This window comes from Alligator sinensis, unplaced genomic scaffold (genome assembly GCF_000455745.1).
Source record: "Alligator sinensis unplaced genomic scaffold, ASM45574v1 scaffold74_2, whole genome shotgun sequence".
NCBI lineage: Eukaryota > Metazoa > Chordata > Crocodylia > Alligatoridae > Alligator > Alligator sinensis.
In genome coordinates, this window is record NW_005841931.1 from 2,094,263 (window position 1) to 2,111,739 (window position 17,477).

Consider the following 17,477-nt stretch of genomic DNA (forward strand, 5'->3'; position numbering starts at 1 on the left):
AGTGTGTAGAGAAGGAAGGGAGGGGAGTATAGATGATAGATCTAGAAAATTAACCCTGTGCCATTGCTCCTGAGTGGTCTCATGATATTGGGATAAGAAAGTTTGAAGTGATGTGCAGACTAATGCAAAGCAGTAGTGGATCTACAAGCTTGTAGCAATCACAGAATAAATTAGGAGTGCTGAAGGGGGGCTGATTTTTAACTCAGGCTTTTAGCATGTTCTGTGTAGGGGTGTCAGAGACATTCCAGGCTTAAAATTCCCAGATCTTCCTCAATGCTTAGATTCTGGGGTGCTGAGTTTGGGGATGAACAATTTTGTTTTCATCACTCCAAGTCAGTCCAGTGTTGAAGGGGGTTTTGTGCTGGGAATTGTGTGTGGGTTATTATTACTGTGTGTTTGCTAGTTTATTAAAGAACACCCCACCCATTTTGCTTGGTTGCTTGCTGAAGATGTGTCTCTACGTGAGGAAGCAATACCATGAGTTTTCAACTGCAGTTGAGAGTTTTGAGCCCCCTGGGGGTGTGTCAGTGAAAAATGGCATAGTCTCAGAGACAACCCAGTGGTTAGGGGAGGAGGCTGGGAGTCACGGGTTTTATTTCTGACTCTAACATGGGCAGAGGCACTTGCTGTGTTGAGTATTGCCAACCTCAAACATTCTGAAACCATGAGTCAGACCCCCAGAAACTGGGACTGGTTTTAAAATCATGAAGCTTTAAAAACAATACTTTTCAGATTCTCTTTATTTGCCTTTTGCTTTTCAAGGCCTTAAGGCTTATCTGTATGGCGCATCTACACAAGATGTTTTACTGCACATGCTAATCGAATGTGCAGTAAAGTGTCACCATCTACACATGCATAGCAATCACTGTGCAGTAGGTTAGTCTGATGCGCCATTTTCTAGTACCTGTAGATACAGGTACTAGAAATCAATTTATTAACCTAATGTGCTGAAGTGCATGTGTAGAGCACTTTTACATGTGCACTGGGGGTAGGAGGGGATGGTTTAAATTAAAGCGCCACAGCCACTTCAATTAAAGTGCCACAGCCTCTTGTGTATTAGCATCCCTGTGCTTTAAAATGACGGCAGGGCCGCTTGAACTGAAGCTTGTTTGAGCTTTAGTTCAAGCACCCCCGCTGCCACTGTGAAGTACAGGGACACTAATACACAAGACCCCAAGGCTGGCTGGACCACAGTAATTACCACATTCCAGCAGACTTGATTAATCGAGTCTGCTCCAATGCACTGTGATTACAGTGCATTGGAGCAGCCCTGCAGCACATCTACAGGCACCAATAGATGCTGACCAGAAGCAAATTACTGTAAGCCAGCCTAGGCAGCAGAGGGTTACAGGGGGCAGGGAGAGCTGTCCCAGCTCCACAGGACCTTGTCTTCTAGCCACCTGGAGATCAGGACAGGCTCCCCCACCCTCCAGAGCTGGGGACTGACAGCCCAGGACTGGCATTCAGAGGAGCCTGGAGCTCCCCCTGCCTGCTGCAGGGGGGCAGATTAGGGCAGGAGCAGCCCTGGACTGGGCTGCTCCTTTGGGGCTCAGTTTGCTTTTGACCAGGGTGCATATGTAGACATCCACTGGGAAGCATTTTAATAAGCCTGAATTTTCTTCACAAAAAAATTTAGACACATTAATTGCATGTGTAGATGCACCCCATGAGTTTTTTGTTGGGGCTATGTGGCCTGGAAATGTCCTCTTTAAAAAAAGCTAACGAATGCTGAAATTCTGACACAGTCTCCATATTCCTGGAGCTGGGACCTTAGGAAAGCATCATGGGAGAATTGCAAGAAATATAATAAGATCAGGCAGCAGGTCTGTGCCTCAGTTTCCAACTGCAAAAGGATGCAGTTATTAACAAACAATACATATTGTCTTTGTTGGGGTGCTATAAGAATGGATCTCTCAGTTCTTGAAAAGTGCTCTGAAGTTCTTAGATGAGTGTTGCCATTAAAATACAAAGCAGCTGAGGAGTCCATGGGTCTTTGGACGCTCAGTCTAAGAGATGTGGGCTTTTGGTTTAGTTCTCTAATGCTAGAATTTTCTGTGTTAAAAAAGAAAAGCTTTGCACCAGTTGCATCTGCTGGAGGTGACCTGGATAGATTAAAACTTTGCAGATAAAGGCAAGATATAGCTTCTCTTTGTGAGCACTTAAGTTAATTGTGAAGTACTGTATTAAATCCTCTCAGAAATAAAATATTTTATTTCCTTCCTCCTTTTCCATTTTACCCCTTCCTCCTTTTCCATTTTCATAGGAGATCTAATGCTGGAATATGCTACATGGATGTGTGTTCAGCCTCAACTGGCATTGGTTGAAGCAAACAGTAGAGATATACTGGACTAGATAGATTGGGGGGGGGGGTGCGTTAGCATCCCCTTTTGCTGTGTCCCACCTGGAACTAGAGAGGAAATGTAGTTCAGTGCTTGGAACATGGGCTTGAGAAGCAAGATTCCTGGGTTCTGTTTTTGCCAACATCACTAACTCTCTGTGGCCTTGGTGCCAAGCTGTTTCTCTGTTTTACATTGTGCTAATCCATGAACGACTGGTGCCTTCCAAGATGGGGGCGGGGGGAGGCGGGAGGCACCATGGTGGTGAGCGGCAAGTGGGGACTACCCACAGGCGGTGGATGGGGGAGTGGCGAGCAGTGACTGCCCACAGACGCCACCAGCCACGTCGGCAGTGGCTTGTGAGCAGCGACCGCCTGCAGAAGCTTGGTAACAGCTTCAGTGGTGGCCAAACTCAGGGGGGGCACATGCCCCTCTGTGCGCCTCTTACATGTCACCTATGTGCTCATCTATATAAAAAAGTAAAAAAAAATATGTTTATACCTTACAGGACTACCATATTTACTCAAATACAAGATGACCCTAAATGTAAGATGACCCATAATAATTAGATTCTGCACACAGAAAATTTGTAAAGTTATTATAGTTTTCCAGGTGTGGAATTTAATTATTAGACGATCATATTAAATTCATCCCTCCCCCCATTACTGCAGGAGCTATGGGGAGAGGTGATGAGGGGGGCAATAATGGGGTAAGGTGGTGGGGGACAAACAATGGTGGAGGCAGAAGGGGGAGGACAGGTGGGAGGCAGTAATGGGGCAGGCAATGATAGCGGCAGGTAGTTTGTCCCCCTCCCCCACTTACCCCTCATTGTGCCTGCCCTCCGTCTTGCGGTCTTAGGCTGCCCCGATTCCCCTTTCCCCTGTTCCCCACTCCTTCCCTCTCCATGCCACTTCTGCCACTCGCAGCCTCAGGTCCCTGTCCCCCTTCCTCCCATCTCCATCCCACCCAAAGTTTCTCCCCCCCGGCTTGCCCTCAACCCTTGTCCCCTCTTACCTTTCCTCTGCACCAACAGGCCCCATCCCTGCTGCAGCCAAGGGCACAGAGCATGGCTCTAGCCTGGCCCCATAGCAGTGGTGTGGAGCCGGCACTGTTGTTCCAGCCTGGCCCTATAGCAGGAGCAATGGAGAGCCAGCACTGCTGCTACGGGGCCAGACTGGAATAACAGTGCCGGCTCCATGCCACTGTGCAGCAGGGATGGAGCCTGTTGGCACCGCGCAAAAGTAAAGAGGAGTGCAGCAGAGGGGGACAGAGAGGGAGAAGCAGTGTTGGGGGAGAGACTGGAGGTTGCAGGGGAGGGGTAGCAGAGCATTCAGAGGCAGGCAGCAACTGTGGGTCTGGCTCCAACCCCAGGCTGCCCCCCTCATCACCTCTCCTCCCACTACCCTGTACTCCAGATACCCCCACAAAGGATCCATGTACTAATTAGCCCCCACTCATGACTGGAAGCAGGTGTTCTTGTCACAAGTCTTGGGATGCTTCAAAGATGTATATGCAGATGAGGCACAGCGACCTGGTCTGGCTTCACCTTATAGAGGTAGGGCCACACTAATCATATGTGCCAGAGAGGGGGCAACAGGGATTTTGGTTGAACTATATGCAATTTTGTGGCTTACCACGATTTGGAAAAGAGTTGGCAGTGAGGGGGACTGCACTTATTGGGCACTACCATATGTCTTATTCAGATGGGCTACACTAACCTGTTCTTATAGTAGATTCCCATCAACATGTTTGCCCAACGTGTGGACCATGTATTTTATAGTAGTGCTTAGTGTTGATTGCATTTAATCAACTTCATAGTTGGTTTCCATTGCTGAGCACATGCTGCTTTTATCAGCAGTTGAATGATAGCCAATGTATTTAGTGAGATGTTGTATGCGATTATAAGATGAGGGGCTTTTTCCCCATGCCAATTGCAAGTGGGGGGGAACCTTGTCAGGTATTCAAGTAAATGTGGTATGAACATTTATAAAGCAGTTCAAGTTCTGTGAATGAAGGCAACTAGGACACTGGAGATGAGGAATCAGGAAACTTCATTCTATTTTTAGTTGTTTGAGACTAGCAAATCATTTCTCCTCATTTGGGGCCTCAGTTTCCCCCTTCTGCAAAGTGGAAATAATGAAAGTTCTGTCCTTTGTAAAGAGTTTTAAAATCTATAGATGAAATGTTGATGAATAGTGAAATGTTAGGACTCAATAGTATTACCATAATTTGACTAAGTTTTGTTCCAGGAGTACCCTGTAAAGGCAATGCCTTTATATATGCCAAGTGGGTTCATTAATAGATACATTGCCAGTACCAGATGGAGTGTTAGAATATGTAGCATAGTTCTTGGGTTTTGTTAGACCAGCTAACTTGTTGTTCACAGTATATCACCACTTTTGGGCAGCTGTGTACTGCATATGGTTTCTTGGGTATAACTGTTTTACATGGATCTCAACAAATGGCAAGTGTGTTTAACAATGGTGACATTTTTTTTCTATCCTTTACTTTTGCAGAGCCCCTGAAATCATCCTTGGTTTACCATTCTGTGAAGCAATTGATATGTGGTCACTGGGATGTGTCATTGCAGAGTTGTTCTTGGGGTGGCCTTTATACCCAGGAGCTTCAGAGTATGATCAGGTTGGTATGGATGCTGAAGGTGAAGTAGCTAATGATCAAAGTACAGTGGATTTTTTTTCCTTCTTGTATAAGAAATAATGAACACATTGTTACCTTGGTATTCTTTGCTGGCAGAAGATATTTTCATTTGTTTTTTATTATTCTAAAACAACCTTTTCCTTATCCACCTGTAATATTCTAGGTAACCAGTAAGATTCTTAGTACTGTGCCTTTAAGGACTGACTGTCTAAGTGAACTGCCAATCAAAAGTATAAATTCCTGTTGATTAGAAAGCTCTGTAGATGATCTCTAATCACTGAACAAAGCAACATCCTTACTCCACTGTAACAGCAAGTATTAAATAAGGGTTTATTTGATATATTATGCGAAATTGTGTGAACTCTACTGCTTTCCATAATCCCCCTTATGAAGACATATATTAAAAGGAATGACAAGAAAGAGAATTCGCATAGCAATGTAGATCTTCATATCTCCATTCGCGTAGCCTTTTATGTTCCTCTTATATCTATAACAAATGATGCAGCAGCTTTGACAGGTCAGACTGCATAACAGTTTCAGTTCTAATCACCTTTTTCAGTTGTTCATGACTTTCTGCAACTGTAGGCTTGAGTTCTGAAAGAGGTCTTTTTGCAGGAAGTGCAAAAAAAAAGGACAGTAGGGCAAAATATATATATATATATATATATATATTTCCCATTATGAAAATGTTCCTGACACTTCTTTTTTTAATTGTTTTTTTAGCCAATGCTTTAAAGGTAAAATTTGGCATGGAAATAGCCTTCAGCAAAATGTAGTGCCATTAGCTGTTCCAGAGGAAATCAGTTTTGAGCTGACAAACGAACGAGCCTTTGAAAAATCGCATACCGAGCCTGAAGCGTAGCTTCCCCCCATTCCAGACCTCATAAAGTGCACAGCTGAGAAAGAAATCATTGTACATACAAGCACAGCTAACTTCACTTCACAGTGAGAAACTCTGCTCTAGTCGAGTTTATGGAGAGCTGTGGAGCTGAGAGATCAGCAGGAGCTGAATTTGAGCCTCTGCCTCCAACTCTATAGGCTTGTTAGGTTGGGAGTGGGCTGAAGAACAGCTCTTGAAGTTTCTAAGGAGTGCAGGAGGGACCCTCTCCCCAATGCACTTAAAAAACTCCAAAGACAGGGTAGGCGCTTTGAACAAGCCAGGACTGGCAGTGATTTGATGTCCTGGCAGCTTCAGCTTATACTTATTTTTGTCCCCTCCACCTTTGCATTTCAGAAATACTTACTACTTTTCTGAAGAATTTCCTATGACACAAGAATATTGAGTTTGCAAAGTGAAGCATTCAGAAGTCAGGAAAGGCCAAAGTTAAAATTTCATGTGCCAGCCTATCTGTGCATTATATCAGTCTTTAATTACGTAGTCGCATACCTTTTTTTTCATTAAATAACTCTAAGCTCTTAAAAAAGACATGTAGCCTCTTGTAGTCCTGGGTATACCATTGAGACAGTCTGTGAAAGTTAGTGGCAGGACAAGTGCAGTAAACCATATGGAAACTGCGAATTAAATATATGTCACAAAGTGATGGTATAAATTTGCCTGAATATACAGGCCACCTATGTTCAGATACTGGCTTCATAGTTATCTGCCCTATCCTCTGAATTGCTCCTAAGAAAGTCTGTATTGTCCATTGGAAGAAGAGCGCAAGTATCAAATTATTGATATGGTAAACCTCACAGAGGAGAATTTTTCTTAAAAATCAGTGAAAGCTTACTATTTAAATCCGTGAATATTCTTTAACCTCTAATGTCTACATGCACTTAATTCCTTCTTATCCATATATTTAAAAGAGAAAGGAAGAATATTGTATAGATTTTAAGGGGAAATGCCCATAGACATTAATGATAAAGGGAGGAAGTCTGTTAAGGTGTATGAGAATTCTCTTGCTTATTGTTCCTGTTACTGTGTCCTCACTAAAGATTAGTGGTATACATTTTTCTCTTTCTTGCTTTGTTCCATTGTTTTATATACCTTCTGTCCTCCCAAAAGGGAAACCACCAGAAATTGTCACAGGTTGAACAGTGACTCCTCATCCTTCTCTTACAGATTCGCTATATTTCACAGACACAGGGCTTACCGGCAGAGTATTTGCTAAGCGCAGGGACAAAGACTACAAGATTTTTCAACAGGGATACAGATTCACCGTATCCTTTGTGGAGGCTGAAGGTAGGAAGATGTTTCCTTCATCTTGCAACAGTAGGTTGGAAATAAGGTGACACTCTGGTGAATTCAGGGCCCAGATCTCATCTCTCTGCAGTGCATAGACACACTTCCCATAACTGAGATACTGGTGGGGAGTGGGGTACAAGCTGAGATAAGACTACCGTGACAGAATTATGCAAACTTTGACTGGCCTGAAGGTTTTATAGTTAGTTCTTGGTATTGCCAAGATACTGCAGACCTTGGTACTGCCTTGGTATTGCAGACTCGATTAATCGAGTCTGGTGAAGCATGCTAATTAGCGCATTCCAGTGGCCTCAGCATCTCATGTATTCAGCTTCCCCATGCTTCAGAATACTAGCAAGGGTGTTTTTCATTAAAGCTTGTTGGACGAACTTTAGTTAAAGTGCCCCCACCACCATTTTGAAGTGCAGGACACTGAATACACCAGACACTATAGGCACTTTAATTAGAGCTGCTCTCAGAACTGCAATAATTAAAGTGCCCCCCTCTCCCCACTCTCCTCTGCCCATCCTTGGAGCACGTGTAAAGACTCCCTTTAAGTCCTACCTTAGAATCTACTCCACTGGGAACAGTTCAGGCTTTAATTGTGTATGGGGGACTTTTAAAATTTGGTTTAGAGAGAGAAATATCCTGTTATTCTGGGATTGTCATTTGTATCTTTGCTCTTTGTAGCTGAGATTTATGACTGATGAAATGATGCTTAATTTACATAAAATCTGCCTCTGGATGGGTTTTATTTCTGTTTAGTTAAACACGCTTTCATCTGAACCAGTTAAATACCAGATTTGCTCAAATCCAAGATGGGGATCCACCCCCCCCCCCCCCATTAAACATAGCCCCTCATCTTGGATTTGAGTATGAGGTGGTGGTGGGGAAGGCAACTGCTGCAACTCCAGGGTTGGGGCCAGAGCCATAGCTGCTGCCTGTACTGTACTTCCCCTCTGCCCCTACTGTACTCATTTGCTCTGCCCCTACTGTACTTCCCTGTTCTTCCCTGCCTCCCTGCAGCCTTAAGCCCTTACCACCTCTTCCCTCTTAGGATGAAGATCATGCAGATAAAGACTACCTTGCCCTACCTCCACCCCTTCTCCACCCCATTCCCCTGCCTGCAGCTCCCACAGTCAATGCCAGTCTGACCTGGGAAAAAAAACTATTTCCTGCTCCCAAATTTGGCAATAGGTTGAATTCTGTGCATCTGAGATGTTAGCACCTTAATAGAACTGGTACACCTAGGCCAAACTCCCACCTCTAGTAGTGGCCAATGCCCAGTGCTTTAGAGGAAATCTTGTAATGTTTTCATGAAAGGAAAAAAAAACCTTGTTAGTCCCTACAGGTAACTAGAAGAAACCTCCGAGCAGGGGACTTCAGCTACCTCCCATCCAGATATTAAGTTTCCTTTCAATCCCTATATGGAGATACCAAGTTCTCAGAATCACATATGACACTCAGATTACTATACCTAGAACATGCCTTTCCTATTATATTATCTCTCCTGTAAACCTGTTGAGCTTCATCATGAAGCAATTCCCATTCTTTGCTCTCATAATTTTTTTTTCAGAAGACCAATCTGTAACTTCAGTGCTGTAATGGTTAAAACCTTTTTCTGATTTTCATTTTCATTTTTTTAGTCATCGTTTTGACCATTTTGTATGCATTTGATCTTGTGCCGTTAATCTTTTCTAACTTAAATAGTGTTTCACTCAGTGATTTTCATCCTGTGAATAGATTTATAAAGAGTAATCATCCTCTCTTAACCCTCATTTTGCCAAGCTAATCTAGCCAAACTCTTTTAGTCTTCTTTCATGAGAGAGACTCTCCAATCCACTAACCCTCCTAATAACCCTTCTCTATACCTGTTCAAGTTTAAATTTATTTTTTGAAGAGAGACAATCAAAATCCTACACATTATTCTAAATGTTATCGTACCAGTGCCTTGTGTAGTAGTACTAATATGTCCCTGTCTTTACTAGATGTACCTTTCTTGCCACACAGGAACATCAGGTGTTAGCTTTCTTCATGGCTTCATCACATTGATAGTTTATGGTCATCCTATAATCAGTCAATATAACTATGTCCTTCTCCTCTGCTGCCTCCAGTAAATGAATTCCCATCTAGTAGTGCAAGTTCTCAGTGTTGTTCCTTATACTATTAAATTTCAGATCATTTCTACTGCTCCACTCAACAAGGTTATCTATTTCATAGATCTCATAGACATTAGGGCTGGAAGAGACCTCACGAGATCATCGGGTCCAGCCCCCTGCCCAAGGGGCAGGAAGTCAGCTGGGGTCAGATTACCCCAGCAAGATAAGCATCCAACCATTTCTTAAAGGAATCCATAGTTTCATAGTTGGTAGGGTCAGAAGGGACCTAAGCAGATCATCAAGTCCGACCCCCTGCCATGGGCAGGAAAGGATGCTGGGGTCAAATGACCCCAGCTAGGTGGCTGTCTAGCCTCCTTTCGAAGACCTCCAGGGTAGGGGTGAGCACCACTTCCCTTGGAAGTTGGTTCCAGCTCCTAGCGGCCCTGACTGTGAAGTAGTGCTTCCTAATGTCCAGCCTGAACCTACTCTCAGTCAACTTATGGCCGTTGTTCCTTGTTACCCCTGATAGTGCTCAGGGGAACAGGGACTCTCCCATTGCCTGCTGGTCCCCCTTGGCAAGTTTATAGGCAGCGACCAGATCCCCTCTCAGCCTTCTTTTGTGGAGGCTGAACAGGTTCAGGTCCTGTAGCATCTCCTCATAGGGTCTGCCGTGCTGCCCCCTGATCACGCAAGTGGCCCTCCTTTGGACCCTCTCAATGCTGTCCACATCCCTCCTGAAGTGCAGCGCCCAAAACTGGATGCAGTACTCCAACTGTGGCCTGACCAATATTGCATAGAGGGGGAGGATCACCTCCTTGCACCTGCTCGTGATGCATCTATGGATGCATGACAAGGTATGGTTAGCCTTCCTGACCGCGTCCCCACATTGGCAGCACATGTTCATCTTGGAATCAATAGTGACACCAAGATCCTTTTCTGCCTGTGTGCTGACAAGAAGGGAGTTCCCCAGCCTGTAGGTATGCTGCTGGTTCTTCCTTCCCAGGTGCAGCACCTTGCACTTGTCCGTATTGAAACCCATCCTATTCTCATCTGCCCACCTCTGTAACCTGTCCAGATCTAGTTGTAGCCTGTCCCTCACTTCTAGCGTGCTCACTTCTCCCCACATTTTAGTGTCAACTGCAAACTTGAACAAGGTGCTTTTCAACCCCTTGTCCAAATCGCCAATGAAGATATTGAACAGTGCGGGCCCTAGGACCGAACCCTGGGGAACCCCACTGTCCACATCTCTCCAGGTCAAAAATGACCCGTCCACCACCACTCTCTGGGTGCGGCCCTCCAGCTAGTTTGTGACCCATCTGACTGTGTAGGCATTGACACCACAGTCGCCTAATTTTTTAATGAGGATGAGGTGAGAGATGGTTTCAAAGGCCTTCCTAAAGTCCAAAAAGACTACGTCCTCCGCGTAGTGCTTGTACCACTTCTGGGGGGAGTCTATTCTAGACTCTGGAGACTCGGACAGTAAAGATGTTTTTCCTTATGTCCAGTCTAAAATGGGATTCCAGCAGTTTGTGACCATTAGACCTTGTCTTTTCTTGGGGTGCCCTGGTGGACAGATGTTCTCCCAGTTCCTGATGCATGGGAGTGGAGCCTGGTGCAAAATGTGGAACCCAGAATTGGATGCAATACTCCAGCTCCAACTCCTATTTATTATTGTATAATCATCTAGTCCTTCTTTATATCAGCAATGCCTTCCATCTTACTACTGTCTACACATTTCATAAAGACATCTAGTTCTTGCACCAAACTCTCTAATGAAAATATTAAACAGGATGAGTTCCAAGACCAATCACTGCATAATTGCTGTGCAGTTAGATAACTCACATTTCAAAGTAACCCATCTTAAGCTCCTTTTAGCCAACTCCTTAGCCAATCAGTGCCTGGTTTTCTCAACACTGAATCCTTTAGCTTAACAAAGAGTGGGGTCTTTGGGCTCTGAGGAGACTCCTGTTTAGTTTCCTGGCTGACAGGATGTTGCATAGGCCTTACGTATGGGAAAGGGTTCAGTAAGGAAAGCAAAAATGGAGAAGGGTTCAGTAAGGCACCATAGGGATATAAGGCCTGTAGAGGAGGAGAGAAAGCATTTCGGGACACTTGGATACGAGATGAGCTATATAAGTATACCAAACACTGGCCCCCTTTACATGCGCAGGTAAAGGTGTGATAGGATCTAATGTGCAATCCACACAATTGCATCTCTTGCCATGCCACACGTGCATGGCAGGATGCACAATTGTGGAGTCATGTATTAGATCCCATTGTACCTTATTGCTGATGCTGATCCTGGGCTCCCCTTGCACGACCAAGAAGCAAGCTGTGACAGGTGGAAGCCCCCTCAGCTGAAAGGCTCCCAGCCCTGGGGGTGCCATATGGGGGATTGCAGCAGCCACAATCTCCCACACTTGGGGTGGGGGGCGTGTGAAACCTCCAAGCCTGGGGGATTGTGTTTACTGCAGTCTCCCAGGCTCAGGGGTGTGTGAAACCCTGAGGTCTGTGGGATTGTGGCAGCTGTGACCTCCCAGGCTTAGGAGTGTATGACACCCCCACCATCTTCCTGACCCAGGGGTTTCATGCTAAGTATGATGCAGCCCTGTGGCTGCTGACAGGGATTCCAGCCATAGAGGAGACCCTGCTACAAATTAAAGCTCAATAGCAACCAGTTAGAAGGTTAGTACACATTTTCAAGGACTAACTTCATAGCTGGTTGGAGCTTTTTATGGTGTGCTACTTACTTTGCACATGTAGCTGGTCTTAAGGCAATTGCACAGTTAATCAGGTAATTGCACAATATTATAACATGTAGAGGGAGGCCACTATGTTGTATATAGTGCTATTTATGTTAAACAGTCAGGCAAGAGATATGGAACATTCTCTAAAGGGGTGCACGGTTTGGGCTGGCACATCACTTGTATTTAAATATAGGGCAGCTCTGCTAAACGGCTTTTTCCTGTCTCGAGCAGACACCAGATGATCATGAGGCAGAGACGGGGATTAAGTCGAAGGAAGCAAGGAAGTACATTTTCAACTGTTTGGATGATATGGCACAGGTAAAAATGTTGGTGAAAAACAAGCAAGAATGCTTCACATGCTTCTGGGCAAGGCAAACAAAGGAGAAGCCCTTGAGAAAAACCAAGACTATACCTGTCCAGGTGGCTCCCAATTTTCATGTGCTGCTATGGGGGTCTGCACACAGGGCCAGGGTTAGTGCTGAAAGAGATATAAGGTGGCACTGTCATTATGAGGCAAGGTCACAGGGCTGAGCTTCAAAAGGTTTAAATTCTGTTCTTGTTTCTGCCACTGACTTTCTGTGTGACCTTGGATAAATTACCTAACTTCTCTGTCTCATTTTCCCAGCTTGTGGAATGGGGATGATGATAATGTGTACCCGCTTTGTAAAGCATTTGCTTTCTGTGGAAGAAAAGTGCTGTTGCTGCTTAATACTATTGTTTTCCTGTTTTGATAGTGGATTTGGTCAGGGTATATTTAAGTTAACACCAACAAGATCTACCCATGGTATTTTTAATCCACAGAAATGAAGGGTTGGGATTAGGAAAGACTTGAATAAATTGATCAGATGAAATGAAGGTTCTTCCCAGCACCTGATAGATAACTAGTAGGTTTATAGGAAACATTGCTGATATCTACTTTTTCGTGTCATGGGACACACAATTAAGTAGTCTAATTGTATAGTGCTTTATATGATACATAATGATTGTCAGAGCTTGTCTGTTACTACACAGAATCTGTTCATCTTCAGTGAAGGGTAACTAAGAGCTTCATTATCCATTGACCCAAATGAGCTAAATACATAACTGCCTGTCTAGAGACTTGGCTTGCACTAGCCAGATGCCAATGATTGGCCACCTCAGTCTTCCTTGTGACCTTAGGCGCTACCCTACTAGAGATGGTAACATGCTGTAAAGATGCTTCAGCCAGGAAAGGATGTGATCTGTTGGAGACCTGACCATCTGCTTTTTCTTTTAATTGTTGTGATTGTCCTTTCTCTTCCAGGTGAATATGACAACAGATTTGGAAGGAAGTGATATGTTGGTGGAAAAGGCAGACCGGCGCGAGTTTATAGATCTGTTAAAGAAGATGTTGACTATAGATGCAGATAAAAGAATAACACCGATTGAAACTCTGAACCACCCCTTTGTCACCATGACGCATTTGCTTGATTTTCCCCACAGCACACAGTATGCTTCCTGTTTTCTATCTTGTTTGGGGTGTTGGACAGAAAAAAAACCCTACAGGATATGGGGGGCACTGGGTTGTGGCTAGGTAGATACAAGGGCCTAGTAACAGGATTTAGAAGTTTAGATGTAAAGATATTATTTTTGTTTTTAAAAAGTACTAAATCTAGCACAAATAAGAAACTTGTTGCAGTTACATGGCACTCCAAACTACTGCAGAACACACTATGTGTATTATAATATTCAATAATCACATCCATCCACACTAAAATGCAGAAAAAATATGTCCAGTTAATACTGGATCCATGAATTAGTGCATGTGGAAGAGGAAGCAGAGTCCTCCATAGCTATTGCAGTGGTTCTCAACCTGATCCATAGTGGAAACCTCCCCTCTCCTACATACCTGCGTCCTGCTTAGAGCCCTGGCTCAGAGGCTTTCACCATTTTAACTAGCTGGAGAGGGTATTTTGGTTATGGCCCCTGATACCTGTTTGTGACTGGCTTGCTGAGGACCCCAGTTTTAAAGTAAAGCACTGGTAACAAGAAATTTGAGTTCAATTCCTAGCTCTGTACCAGACTGCCTATGCAGTCTTGAGCAAATCACTTGAAGAAGTTTCTACATCTGTTGAATGGCGTCCCAGCAATGTTATGAAACGTGGTTCACTAAGGCCTGACTCTCATTTACAGTAAGGCCAGTGCCACAGAGCCCACTAGCCTAGCATGAGGGAAACCTGAGTTCAGTTCACTACTGTGGTATAGACATCAATATGACCTTGATCAAGTTACTTAGGACTAGATTTTCTAAAGGTGTGAAGGTTCCTACAAATGCAGATAAGCTTTCAGAGAGATTTTCTGAAGCAAAAGATACTTATTTCCAGTTGATTTCAATGGGAGTTCGGTATCTAGTCCTCAAAGCCCCACAGAAAACCTGTTTGCATCCTTAGGCAGCAACATATCCTTAGGTAGCAGCAGTCTGGCCATTTGTTTCTCTGCACCTCATTTCCCATCGGTAAAACAGACATACTAGTATCGTCCTGTCTCAGAGGGGTGCGGTGAGAATAAATACCTTAAAGACTGTAAGGCAGTCTGTAATTAAGGAGGCCATATAAGCACAGATTCTGATTTAATAAATGCAGCAGAAACATAGTAAGATAGATCATCGCTATAAACAGAGGGGCAAACTGCTTTTATGTAAAACTGTTCATAAATAAAGCATTACAGTGTTTTATGAAAATATGAAAATAATACACACAAATCTATTTTTGATTTTCTGTAATGTGCTTTTTATTGGCAACAATCCTTTTTATGTGTGGCAACTGTTTAAAATTTTAGAGATTTTGGCCTTAGTCCATTGCCATAAGGAAACTTTCCATTGATTTCAATTGACTGATTTCAATGGATGTCACTCCTGAAGTTCTTACTTACACTCTGCTCAGGCAAAACTCCCAACAAAGATGGAAGTTTTTACCCAGGGAGGGCTCAGTGGGAATTTTACCTGTATAAAAAAAATGGGACGAATATGCTAGATAAGGAACATGTTACCAGCTTGGTGTGTTACTACTGCACGCTCCTTCTGTATCAGAAATTTTGATTGTGGTCAGGACCACAGGCTTTAACTGATGTAGGCAGGTTGATTTAAAGTCTTGTCTATAACTGTCCTTGTTTTTGGGAATAGAAACTTCAAAGACCCGAGGGATTCTGGGAGTTGTAATCTTCTTGAAAGTAAATCAGGAAGCAGAGGAAATGAACATATAGGAAAGACACAGTTTCTGGAAGCAGCTTCTATGGTAGCATGGTTCAGAGTAAGGACTGCAAGGCCCAACTCTTGAGGGAGTAGGTCCAAAGAAGCCACAAAACAAATCTGACTTCTAGCTCCCCATATCTGACTGCATGGATCTTGAAATGCCACAGTCCTTCTGTCCTATTTTGTCCCCTCTCCAGGTGCTTTTTTGAATATGAAACATCCTGGATTATTAAAAGCTAAATTATATTTTAAAAGTTTAATGCTCATATTCATTACTTCTTTAAATTTCTCTCTGTTTAGATTATGAAATCAAAGAAATCAGTTTTATCTTTGTTTTATCTATGTTTTGCTTATAGTCCAAATCCTTAATTAGAAACCCAAGTCTGAGCATCTGTGAGAAATTATTTTTGAAAAATAACCCTTTAAATTGAATTTTAGAACAAAATTATGGATATATCTTATTGGTCTTCACCTGTCGTAAAATCAAGTTTTTATGAAAAATATAAGGTTTTGCCCAAAATAAGTCTCTCTCACTGTTGTGTGCTTTAGTTCCCTCAATTGTAAAAAAGGAATAATGAAAATACTTACCTCACAAGGAAGGTGAGGTAGCAGAGCAAAAAAAGATTTGTATGCGTTTACTGAAGATAAAAGGCATTATATTTCCAATGTCATATTCAGAACATTTTGAAAAAAATAAAATTTGGTAAGTAAAGTGTAAGGATTTTTTGTGTCATGGATAGATGATGGGGTGGAGAGCCCAACACTCCCTATGCGTTGGCTCAGATTCTGGGGCAACCTCAGAGCTGAATTTGGGAGGACAGTGAGCATTTTAACTTGATCCTACCATCCCTTTGAGCCATGGGAGTAACCCCATTGACTTTAATGGTTTCACTCATGCTTAAAATTAAGCATGTGCTTTAGTGCTTTGCTGGACTTGGACCAATGGGCTAAATGCCTCAAGTTCTACAGGAGCAATATTTTTGAAAGGGACAAGTTAGATTTCAGATGTCTCATTGGTCATGCACAGCAAAAGACTTCCTCACAAGTGGAAGAGACACTAAAAGCAGCCTTCAAAGAAGCCTCATACGAGGAAAGATTTATATGATCTCTTTCCAGCATTCTCATTCGCAGACTATCAGAAAAGACTCCACGTTTCTCGGGTGGATTTTCTTTCCCTCCTATCCAAAGTCTGACAGCTTTGGCTGTGCCTGACCATGACTCAGATTGCAGCACTCATGCTGGATGTGGTCTTCACGAATCCTGAACCAAGCATTCTTAGTTCAAACTTTTGCTCATTCCCTTCCAATACAGTCATCAAGAGCCTGACTCTCACTGGCTGTGGGACCATGTGGGAGAAAGGGACCATTCAAACAAATTGGGGAGCACTGAGTCTAGAGAGCATTTGATAGAGTGAGCTTGAGTTCATGGAAACTTATGCTGTATATTTCTGATGTAGTTAGTCTATAAAGTGCAAATTTACCCTGCCTTTAGTTTAGGAAGTTCCGGCTTGCCTTAATTACTTGGCTCAAAGTGACAAAATGCTAGGTAGCTGTGGTTGCCTGTTAACATTACTCATTGGTCTGTGTCTCCTCTCTCTCTCTGTCTCTTTTTTTCACACCCTTCCTATAAACAGCGTCAAGTCTTGTTTCCAGAACATGGAGATTTGTAAGCGGCGAGTGAATATGTATGACACGGTGAACCAGAGCAAGACACCATTCATTACCCATGTGGCACCAAGCACATCTACCAACCTGACCATGACCTTTAACAACCAGCTGAACACTGTCCACAATCAGGTAAGGTAGTTGGGAACGACCAGAGCCTGAAAAAATAGAGATTTACCCCACAGAGTCCTAGAAAATGGAGAGCAGAGGTGTAGTGCCTCTTTCAATACACACATAGTAAGCTGGTGTGGTTGTACCTCATCTTCTTCCCTGAGCTCTGTTTAGCCTTTCACAAAGAAGAGGTGTAGTTCTGTGTTGCACTGTGTGCTTATGAAATGTGCTTTGTTTTGCCAGTGTTCAGGATGATAAATCCCACTTACCCGGAAAGTTGCTATGGAAAAAAAGCTCTGATAGGTGTGTCTGTTGATGCAACAAGTAGGATTTTGCTTGGTGACAATCAAACAGGTGTATTTGGGATCTTACAGTACTTGCTCAGATTATGACTATGGTAAAACTAAACCTTTATATAACAAACAGAAGATAACTAAAAACCTTTGTATAACTTCAGCAAAAATAAGGTCTT

General features: G+C 43.3%; 1 protein-coding gene and 1 long non-coding RNA gene across 6 annotated transcripts in view; one reads left to right on the forward strand and one right to left on the reverse strand.

Annotated features, from left to right (window-relative positions):
* The window catches only part of HIPK2 (homeodomain interacting protein kinase 2), a 195,181-nt gene that overhangs the window by 136,767 nt on the left and 40,937 nt on the right, over positions 1–17,477 (forward strand). For all 5 annotated transcript variants that reach the window (XM_025198878.1, XM_025198880.1, XM_006019526.3 and 2 more), the window contains 5 exons: positions 4,853–4,976; positions 7,057–7,176; positions 12,254–12,340; positions 13,305–13,489; positions 16,864–17,026. In XM_025198878.1, the coding sequence (XP_025054663.1) occupies positions 4,853–4,976; positions 7,057–7,176; positions 12,254–12,340; positions 13,305–13,489; positions 16,864–17,026 (679 nt within the window). The remainder of the gene's footprint in view (positions 1–4,852; positions 4,977–7,056; positions 7,177–12,253; positions 12,341–13,304; positions 13,490–16,863; positions 17,027–17,477) is intronic.
* Positions 12,434–17,477, reverse strand: part of LOC112549569 — a 30,532-nt gene continuing 25,488 nt past the window's right edge. The window contains exon 3 of the long non-coding RNA XR_003093033.1: positions 12,434–12,500. This is a non-coding gene — a long non-coding RNA (uncharacterized LOC112549569). The remainder of the gene's footprint in view (positions 12,501–17,477) is intronic.